General features: G+C 42.2%; 2 protein-coding genes across 2 annotated transcripts; both read right to left on the bottom strand.

The window, feature by feature from the left end:
- Nucleotides 1-582: 582 nt before the first annotated feature.
- LOC134178864 (uncharacterized) lies at nt 583-2164 on the bottom strand. Its single transcript, XM_062645771.1, has one exon. It carries the CDS (start codon nt 2058-2060, stop codon nt 765-767), a length of 1296 nt encoding a protein of 431 aa, XP_062501755.1. The 5' UTR covers nt 2061-2164; the 3' UTR covers nt 583-764.
- Nucleotides 2165-2867: 703 nt separating this feature from the next.
- Nucleotides 2868-4274, bottom strand: LOC134178459 (L-lactate transporter-like). The gene is made up of 2 exons (XM_062645337.1): nt 3273-4274; nt 2868-3206 (listed from the first exon to the last, which is right to left on the bottom strand). Exons 1-2 carry the CDS (start codon nt 4272-4274, stop codon nt 2967-2969), a joined length of 1242 nt encoding a protein of 413 aa, XP_062501321.1. The 3' UTR covers nt 2868-2966.
- Nucleotides 4275-11132: the final 6858 nt, after the last annotated feature.

The raw sequence follows: 11132 nt of genomic DNA, 5'->3' as shown, positions 1-11132 counted from the left end.
ACTAAAACTCTTCAAATGGGTTTAGATATATTGTCATCGGCTGGATTAGAAATTTGTGACAGAAAGCATTATAGGCTGCGTCAGTTGTCAGTCACGACTTTTCTAGATTCCAGTAACTGATTGCATGAGCCTATATAATGGAACAATTACGAAAATACAAAAATTCTAAGAATCAATTAATTAAACACGAGTTTACTGAATAAAACCATCTCCTCGTGGGCAGTCGTATCATAACAATTTTATTTGGCTAGGAATCAAGATTCTATGAGATACGGGAATTTTTCCATACATAGACGACTAGCTGCATGTACCAGGATTTCGTCCATTAATGATTATGCACGTTTTTCTTCAAAGAACAGCTCACCCATTTGTTACTAATTTTTTCTGAATATGCAACTGTCCAAGCTGGACCAATTTAACGTAGTGGACAACGAGAAACGAAGCTGTCATTTTTGTATCCCATTGATCTAGATATCGGAAGTGGCGATAGCAAAGTAAAGAATTACGGATATAGACTAGACTACCACGCAAACGAACTGCAGCTTGGATCAAGCAAGCATAAGCAGAACAATCACTCACGTAAACATGATCTCATAAATCTATTTCTATGAGAGATAACAATGCTAAACATCTGTTCCAAGTGTTTTAGTACGCATAATCATTTATATAACCACAATTGTATCACAATTTTATATAATCAATGTTCAAAATTATAGGATCAAACTCAAATTTTGTGTAACGACTCAATGATTAAATTAAAATATTTATTCAATAGGGTCAAAATGTATGGGAGAGAGACAAAGAGATGCAATGAGGGCAATGATATTAGCTGCAGCAGATGCATACAATATAGGAGTGTATGTTGACCAAATCATCAATGACCACTCAAAAGCAAGAGGTGCAAGAAATCCAGCAACTCCTAGTCCCATGACACTCATTCCATAAGCAGTCACATAGTTGACAGATCCGAATATTTCTAAACATAATCCAAACGAAGTCATCTTGCTGCTAGGAAATGTGATATTGATTACACAGAAGTCAATCAATGCTGCATATTTCATCCATATCGAATCAGACGAATAAGTAAACAAGGGAAGAAACGCAATTGCCACTGCCTGAATAGCAAGAGAAGTGCACCAACACCAACGACAGCTCATTTTCTCACACATGATCAACCAAAAAATTCGACCACCAATGTAACTGCCAAACACACTCGCACCAAGAATTGCTGTTGGTGTATGGTCATGTCTCCATATAGTGTCAAGAAACTCCTGCTGCCTAGCCGTCAAACCATATCCGCAGAAAGGACCAACTACTCTTCCAATAAAGATAAGAATGAATTGTCGGGTACGCATGATACGAAATCTAGTCATCCCTGAGGAATTCTTATTCGAAACACTTTCATCACATAAAGTACTGTTGGTGTCGAATGATGGAGGTACAATGAGGAACATACCACACATGTAGAAGAAAACTACCAAAATGCCACAACCAAAGAAAACAGTAACTACATCTAAAACATCATTCTTGATTAGAGTCTGACAATAGAGTAGCAATTGGCTAATAGCTAAACTGCCCAGACCACAAAGTAATGAAGAATATCCAGCTGCAAACGCTTTGTATCTCGGCATCCAAGGAATGAGAGCTACAGATACAATAGCAACAGGAAGGTAGCATCCGTACCCAATAAACACATAACCCAACACATAGAAAATTTGAGTAGCCACATTTGACCAATGGCAGGTTGCCACTGCCACGCCACAAACACCAAAACCCAATCCCGACGCAACAGCGGAAGTGAGCAGCCACGTCCGAGTGCTACGCTTCGGTAGAAGTGGCACTATGATAACACCGGATAGCCCGGATATAGCAAACATAACCGCACCTCCGACAACAGTAATGGATGAACTCCAGTGACTACAGGCTGTCTCCGTTGGCAATATAAGATAGCTTGTGGCAAGAGAAAAACCGGTGACAAGAGAAGACAATGTAGAGCCAACCAGAACCACTCCAAAAACAGCGTAGAACATCAGACAGAAAGACTTCGTTTCAGACGCCATTTTGTAAATCACAGGTGAACTTCTTCCCGCAAAGAGGCGACGGGACACAACCTCTCCTGTGTAACAACACAACTACGCCTAGAGGTCTGCTGCAATCCCGTGTAGCCTTGTCCCCAGACTCTCTCGCGCCTGTCTTGTCCGGTGCCCCGTATGCGCAGACTCTCTCGCGCTAGTCTTGTTCGGTGCCCGTATAAGAATTCCTGGGGCACATGACAAGACTAGCGCGAGAGAGTCTGGGAAGGCGGCTAGCAATCCTGTATGTCGTGTGAAATGTAGAAATTTTGATTTTGTCTCTGAATTAACTGAGTACTTACCATTTATTTGCGTTGCTAATTGATCTTTCCATGTTAATTTTGACTCTCTGTTAATCAACTACTCATCACTGAACTAAATATAAAAATAGATACCATTGCATACCACGGTTATGCTCGCCGTCAGAGCAAATAAAAAGTGGAGCAGCCTAGCGTATCTTAAGGGGCGTAACTTAACGCACGCTACAGGCCAAGGCAGGTGGACAGACTTATTTTTTCGTCCGTTGTCTGTGGCTGCCATGTAGGTGATGACGCACTAAAGGCGTGGCACATTCTTGAGAGTGACAGGCGTAGTCACACATAGCCTACTTTCTGTAATGTGATGGGAGGAGAATGCTTTCTTCTCTCCTTCCACTCTCCTCTCATCACGTGCAGATAGCAGTCTGGAGACTAAGTCACACATAGCCTCCCACTTTTCCACATACATCATTCAAGCCATTTGAGTACACACTATTTCGCGTAAGTCAAGCAGCTCTAGAGTTTCATTTCTTAAGGCTCATAAATGATAAGTGAAATAATATGTATATCATCTAATCAATGCGTAAAATCACAATGTAAACTCAATTTTCTGTGTCAAAAATTTCATTGACAATAATTAAGAAACATTAGAGTCAACATGTAAGGGCGATAGGCAAAGAGATGCAATGAGGGCAATGATATTAGCTGTAGCAGTAGCATACAACATAGGAGTGTATGTTGACCAAATCATCAAAGACCACTCAAAAGAAAGAGGTGCAAGAAATCCAGCAACACCAACTCCTATAACACTCATTCCATAAGCAGTCACATAATTAAGAGGCCCAAATATTTCTATACATAATCCAATTGTTGTCATCTTGCTAGCAGCAAATGTAACATTGATTATTGAGAAATCAATCAAACCTGCATATCTCATCCATACCGAATCAGACGAATATGCAAACAAGGGAAGAAATGCAATTGCCACTGCCTGAATAGCAAGAGAAGTGCACCAACACCAATGGCAGCTCATTTTCTCAGACATGATAAACCAAAGTATTCGACCACCAATGTAACTGCCAAACACACTTGCACCAAGAATTGCTGTTGGTGTATGGTCATGTCTCCATATAGTGTCAAGAAACTCCTGCTGCCTAGCCGTCAAACCATATCCACAGAAAGGACCAACTACTCTTCCAATAAAGATAAAAATGAATTGTCGAGTACGCATGATACGAATTCTAGTCATCGGTGAAGAATTTGTATTTGGAACAGCCTCATCACTTGCAGCACTGCTGTTGACATCCAAAGATGGCGGTACAATAAAGAACATACCACACATGTAGAACAAAACCACCACATTACCACAGCAAAAGAAAACAGTGGCTACATCCAAAATATCCCGTTTGACTAAAGTCTGACAATATAGAAGGAATTGACTGATACCTAGAGCACCCAGCCCAAGCATCAGTGAACTATATCCGGAAGCAAACGCTTTCCATCTGGGCATCCAAAGAACGAGAATTAGAGCAACAACAACGCCCGGAAGGTAACATCCATAGCCAATACACACGTAGCCCAAAACGTAAATAACCTGAGTAGGCAATGTTGACCAATGACACGTTGCCACGGCCACACCACAAAGTCCAAAACCCAATGCCGACGCAACGACACACGTGAGCAGCCACGTCCGAGGGCTACAGTTCGGTAAACGTGGCACGATGACGACACCGGTTAACCCGGATGAGGCATACAGGACTGCACCGCCAAAGACAGTAATGGATGAAGTCCAGTCACTACAAGCTTCCTCTGTTGGCAAGATAAGGTAACTTGTGGCGAGTACAAAACCAGTGACAAGAGAAGACAAGCTAGAGCCAAGCAGAACCGCTCCGAAAACGACGTAGAACGACAGACGGGTTTGTGAAGAATTTGCTTCCGTAGTCATCTAGGAAAGCCCTGATGACAACACGAAATGTTCTTCTCGGTAAGTCATAAAGCCATTCAATCGGCTAGCACCTGGCACGATCCCGTATGTAGTTCGATGTGTCTGGCATACTTGTAGCAAATGGTCAAGTGTTGCAGTGGTGGATTTAGGCGGTAGAACGGAGGCACTGCCCCATTTGAAGTTATTTTTAGTTTACTTCTAAACAGCCGGAGTCAATTGATAGGCGAGATTTCGATCTGTCTGCAGACTATCTTCCTCTAGCTAGATACCTGCCTACGTAGTCCAAGGGCGTAGGCAGGATTTTGTGGGGTTTACAGTTGATATTAACATAAAAATTTGATATTAATATTAAACGTAACCATAATTTTTGAAATCCTCTAATTGATAACAATGATAATTTATTACTACCCAGCATCTAACACAGTATTTCTGTGATAATTCATGCAGCTACGAGGACACTGTATGAAGCAGAGCTAGACTACTCAGCCTGCTTTGTCCCATAGTAGACCTAACTTTGATTAAGATAAGTTTTGAGATGTCGAAGAAGCAACAGTGACCTTTCACACTCAGATGACATTACAGGCAGAGTACACAATACCTGGTATGCGAAGAAGATAATTGATATTAGCTAGTGTACAATGTACATGATGCTGTGAGGAAATTGAAGAACATTTGTAAGACTTGGCGGTGGCGTTTCAATTATTACATTACAAATAATGTACACTAAAAGTCACGAAAATGATCACACCCATTGCTTGAGGTTTTCGGGAACATGCCCATGTAGCTACGACAATCAATGTCAAGGCAGGGTTTCATACAGAAATTTCAGATTGGTGAGAATTTTTGAATATGGTATGGCAGCGCCCACTGTTCGTATTGATATGAATTGGGTCAGCAATATCCGACAAGACTTGGAAATCATCTGACCGAGGGAACTTGAAGCACCTCATGAGAATAGCAATCGAATATCCCGATCGAAATAGCCAATGACATGCATGCACTTGTTGATGTGTTTGCTACTTTTTAAAAACCAGAAAACTGTTACATGTAGTCACTATTAGTAGATGACCATGCAAGCAGCGTGTACTCATCTTTTTCTGACTCTAGCATGCAGTATTGTTGCTATGAGTATCGACGTTCCTACAGTAACGTAATTGTAGTTCAATTCTTGGGAGAATTCCCTAGCAGAGGATGCCTGTATAAACCTCTGCAAGGGGTCGTAAGTCTATTGTAACAGCTTGTATCTCTCTACAGTCTAAGCTTCCTAGAGACGTGCCCCTCGTCTAATTAGATAACAAATCCTAAATCCGCTACTGTACAGTTGTGTGTTGAATTCTAGTTATTATATAGTTGTACGTTTTCGCTTATTAGTTGTGTACTTTTCAACTGCAGTTATAATTTCTATAGTCAGTAAAATTACTTTGCTGTTTAATTAATTAACTAAGCAGGGCGCGAAAAATATCGGTTGTCGGGGGCTCATCAGATAAAAGCTGTGCATTAACTATTTGTCAAAAGCAGTGCTTTTATGTCAAACGTTTAGTATTTGCTTACACGTTCACTATAGCAGATATGCATAGGCGGGATGGAGGGGAGGTGTTCTGGGGGTCAGGACACCTCCTCTTCAACAACACGCGAACCGCAGCCGAAAACTTGTTTGTTGTGTTATCTAGTAAAGTAAGTGTACCTTAATGTTTTGATGATGGTTAATTCGTTCAATTCTAAACTTATACGACTCTAATTATCTAATGAATACGCTAGGAAAATAACCCTAATACAGATTAAAGTAAGTTTGCTGGTTCTGCAGGTCAAGTACGGATTTAGCTGCTATGGGTGTGGCTAATGAACTGGACCCCCTTTTCGAAAAATTCTGTATCCGCGCCTGATATGTAGGTAGGCTGATTACTTAACGCGCGTTAAGACGGGACGTTTCCAAGGCCCCTTGCTGGCATTGAGTAATTGTAAATTAATAGTAGGGCATCACTACAAACTTGGCGGCGATCATTTCTTGTTCAACATAACAAACAAGATATCAATTGAATGCAATGGTGGATGCAGGAATTTGCAATTTAATTCCTGCATCCAGAGCCGTATCTAGACGGCTCTGCCTACGTTCATAGCCTTGGCCTTACAGACCCGTGTAGCGCCGATTTACAATCGTCCTCTGCACTACGGATCTGGGAGACCAATGCTATCCGCCACTCCAGAGTCTCTCTAGACGGTTCTTCGTCACTCCATTCAATTGACATCTCGTTTGTAAGGTTGGACAAGAGATGGTCGCCACCGTGACATTAATAATATTATTGTGTGCTAATGTGTTCTAGGCTCGTACTTCACATGGTAGATGGTACTCTATACACCACCCGACAAATTCCATGCTAAAGATCTGGGGTCCGAAGACAGTTAAAGCCCGGATTAACGGAAGTGGAAGGTTGAGAAGTTGACATACCTTGACCTTGTTGCCGTGCTGTAAGTCTTGTTTCTGCAACTTGTTCTACTTTGTCGCTGTTTGTGTAATTTACCGCCTTTAGCTTTCGGTATGAGGTAATCAAAGTGAAACTAGTCGATCTGTACAGTAGTCAGCGTAAACAGCACCAGCTGCCATTCTACGTACGTCAATTTCGCGCGAAAATGTAGGTAACGTAATGGCCTAACCCTTGCCACTCCCGTTGCTTTACTGTTCGTCTATTTGCGCAACAGCCAATTTGTGTACGTAGATACAGTTTACCCTAGGGGCGCCGGAAGCAAACGAACACTGGTATGGCCTAACGCGCGCTGCAGGGCGTGGCTACTCACGTGATCATTCGCAAGCGACATTGCAAGGGAATTTGAAGCCATTACAGAAACTGTCACCCCGACAATATCCGGGTATCAGGCCTCGGACTGCATCCCGTTTGTGTCCATATCTTATTTCTCTTTTTAAATTACATCATAAGCATGAACTGGGTTGCTGATAAGAAGAAATATATTAATAATTTAATTAGCTATATCATTAGACCGGAAATTTGCGGCAAACAGCCTCTGGCGGAAGCACACATTTTGAAAACTGGTCCGGCTCCGGCGCCCCTGTACCACCTGCAACGTAAATGGTGGGAGTATCCGGGAATAGTATGGAATTTTGATATTATACGGGGATCATATATTAATAGCGTCTACACGTGCTGGTCATGCTTTTCACCACCAATTTGGTGCGTTTTAGAGCGTTGGTGCGCATTCTTTACATGATCCACCAAGCACTGTGCTGGAACGATTACTACTCTAGTATTCTAAGAGGACAACAACAGGTTGAGGTGGGGCACCGCCCATCTTACGTATTTCTACATGCATCTCATGCTTGACATTGAGTCTGGTGCTGGCTGGTTTGTAGCAGGTATTGTACTAGACGTACATCTATTGTATAAATGCTCTAGTAATTGAGGTGCCGATCCAGGATGGTCGCTTTTGAGGCTAGATTTCTTTGTAGGTTCTTGGACGCCTTTCAAACATCTAATTTTAAGGGTGCTTAGTGCTCGGAACTTACTTTAGTGCTTGGTTCACAGTGTCTGCTAAACTGCATGATAAGTGGTGGTCACTGGTTGTGGTACACACACACACACACACACACACACACACACACACACACACACACACACACACACACACACACACACACACACACACACACACACACACACACCAGTGAAAGTGATGGTAACGGTCTTTGACAACGTTTATGGAAGCCAGCTATATATCCTTTTCACACTGCAAACGGAGCCGACCCGAGCCGGACTAATATTTTTTGGACGCGGTTTGGACTTTGCCGCTGGAGCGAAGGTGCTTGTTCTACGAGGCTAGCGGCGCCTCCTTTGATTCTCGGTTGTTAGAGGACAAGTTACAACCGCGATTTTGACATAAACGAAGTTCTGTCTCTCTGTGCACCTTTCGAGCAGTAACGTGCACCGTTTATTCAAATGTGGCCTTAGTTTTGTACGTCGTCTGCTGAACGTTGTTTTCTCGACACAAATCGACTTCAAATAAATTCGACCGCAGGTAAGGTGATTTATAATTGCTGTTCTCTGCGGTAATACAAATTTCTAATTCTCATGAAATTTTTCTTGAGTGCACATTAGTAACTGGATTGTGCGTCAATATTTGCACTGTTGCATTCACTGTATACATCAAATTGTGTACTATGTACTGCAAATTTATTTCCGGTGTGCAATTGAATAATGTGGAATCAATAATTTCGTGCATGCATGCAATTAGAAAAGTGCAAAGTACTCAGGCAATTTAATTCTATTTCAAAACTACTGCGAAAGATTTATTAACAGATGAACATTATCAATTTAAATGAGCATAGGATATGTGTGTGTATACACAATATTTATTAGATTAAAGGAGAACTCCCACGCTAATGCAAGTTAATGTTTAATCAAAGTACTAGTTGCCACAACTCCATTCGCATAACAACTTTTTGCCTAAGCCTGTCAGGAAGAGAGAAACAAGAAAGCAAAGTTGGGGGCGTGTCACGTGGGCGCCGCCATCTTGGATGATGACGTAGAAGTGTCTTACCTTCGCGCATGTGTACATTGCTGCGTAGGCAAATCTTGCGTAGGATGGTGTATTGCATTGCATACGGCTGTAATAATAAAGATAAGGACAGACAGCGTGGTGTGCGTTTCTATCGATTACCGCTTAAGAACAAACCATTGCTGAAAGAGTGGTTGTCCAAGCTTCGTCTGAAGGATCCGCCCTTATCACAGAACAGTCGTGTGTGTACGGAGCACTTCCACTCCGACTGCTTTGAGCGAGATTTACAAGCAGAGCTCTTAGGAACTAAACAAAGGGTGTGCCTGAAGCCCAACGCTGTTCCAACACTCTTCTCTTTCGTAAGCAGTACATCAACGAGGGTGACAGGCAAGCGACGACAGCATGTTCACGTAAAACAATCCACGCTTCTATAGTACAAACTAGGAAGTTAAGAATTTTATGTAATGTGCAGGCTGTTACTGATATACTAGAACAGTCATCATCTAAAGCAGCTAAAGAGGAATCTGACCAAGAATTTGAAGGATTGGAAGACCAGGAGATACCAGAGTCAAACACTCTACCACTAATGTGTGATGCATCAACGCAGTACGATCTGTCACACATTGTGAATCCAGAAGAACATTCATATTGTTTAACCTCCTCTCCCATTCCTTCAGCTGATAGGGCATTTTATCCCCCTTCATTCTTGGTAGCGGCTGACCCAGGGAGTCCTACTGCTTCCTCGGAGGGAGAGGTATCACGTGACATTTATACTGGTACAGACTACGATCCTTTCAATGATACAGCTGCTGCAGACACATCAGTAACATCAGTTCAGTTAGACGAAACAGAAAAATTGCCACCAGAAGCAGAACAAAAATACATTGTTTTCAGTAGCTGCCTCCATACCCTTCTTCGATTCTGTCCAACCTGCGGAGCAGTTGTTGAAAGCACATCAGAACACTCACAAGGAAGCATGTTGACTGTGACACTGCAGTGCTCCAATGGTCATTCCATTACTTGGAACTCACAGCCATTAGTCAAGGACATTCCAGCAGGCAACTTATTAGCAGCCAATGCAATCCTTCTCTGTGGTGGAAACTTTGCAAAATTTTCGCAATTTGCCGATGTTTTGAAACTGCAGTTCATGAGTGAGTCTACCTTCTATCGAATCCAAGATGCATACCTCATACCAGTCATAAATGACTTTTGGGAAAAACACCAGAAATCCATTCTTCAACAGTTCAAAGACACCCCCCTATGTCTCCTAGGAGACGGGCGCTGTGATAGTCCTGGCTATTCTGCCAAATATGGCACATACACTCACATTGAGCAGGAAACTGGACTAATACTTGACTTCCAACTTGTTCAAGTCAGTGAAGTTGCCAACTCTGTTGTCATGGAACGCGAAGGATTTGAACGTTCACTTCAAAAGCTGCAAACTGAAGGCTTGCACATCAAACAAATTGCAACTGACAGACATATCCAAATTGCAGCTACCATGAGAAAGAAATACCCCAACATAGACCATCAATTTGATGTTTGGCATGTGTCTAAAGGAATAGCAAAAAAGCTGACACAGAAGGGAAAATCTAAGAGATGCACTAAACTCCTGCCATGGATCCAATCCATCTCCAATCACCTGTGGTGGTCTTCTCAGTCTTGTGATGGAGACTCCCAAATACTTACTGAAAAGTGGACATCAGTTATCCACCACATAGTAAACGTCCACTCTTGGGAAGGTGCTAGCAAGTTTACAACATGTGAACACGAAGAGCTAACACGTGAGGAATGTGACGAAAAATCCTGGCTGAAGCCTGGCTCCAATGCTCATGAGGCCCTAAAAGAGGTTGTGTTAGACAAAAAGTTACTAAGAGACATACCAAAGCTCACCAAATTTTGTCACACAGGCATGCTAGAAGTGTTTCACTCACTTCTCACAAAGTACTGTCCTAAAAGGCAGCATTTTGGGTATAAGGGTATGATGACAAGAATACAGCTGGCTGCTCTGGACCATAATTACAACATTGATCGAGAACAAGCAACAACAAGTGAAGGAATCAAGAGGTATAAAGTTGTATTTCCTAAAGCTACCAAAGCCTGGGTAGCAAAGCCTATAGCTGAGACAAAATCGTATCAATACCTCCACGAAATTTCAACGTCTGTGCTGAAGAGAAGATCAATGGAGCACAATCCCATAAGGCACCACAAAGCTAAAGCTCCACCAGTGGACTTACCCATAAATATAGCTGGGCACGAACAGCCTCCCAAAGAAGAGATTATACGTAGAACTAGTACTAGATTCAATTAGAAGTATTAGTCCAGTTTCCAGTTGTTTGTGTCAACTACATA

The sequence above is a fragment of the Corticium candelabrum genome, chromosome 4 (genome assembly GCF_963422355.1).
Source record: "Corticium candelabrum chromosome 4, ooCorCand1.1, whole genome shotgun sequence".
NCBI classification, from domain to species: Eukaryota; Metazoa; Porifera; class Homoscleromorpha; order Homosclerophorida; family Plakinidae; genus Corticium; species Corticium candelabrum.
The sequence above is the reverse complement of the archived record's forward strand: the minus strand, read 5'-3'. Positions and strand labels throughout refer to the sequence as shown.

What these genes read in the sequence shown, in the direction of transcription:
- LOC134178864 (XM_062645771.1), bottom strand. Translation starts at nt 2,060, where the DNA reads ATGGCGTCTGAAACGAAGTCTTTCTGTCTGATGTTCTACGCTGTTTTT.
- LOC134178459 (XM_062645337.1), bottom strand. Translation starts at nt 4,274, where the DNA reads ATGACTACGGAAGCAAATTCTTCACAAACCCGTCTGTCGTTCTACGTC. An exon ending in TTGCATATTCGTCTGATTCG is followed by an intron (nt 3,207 to 3,272) that starts GTATGGATGAGA and finishes GCTGCTAGCAAG; the next exon opens with ATGACAACAATTGGATTATG.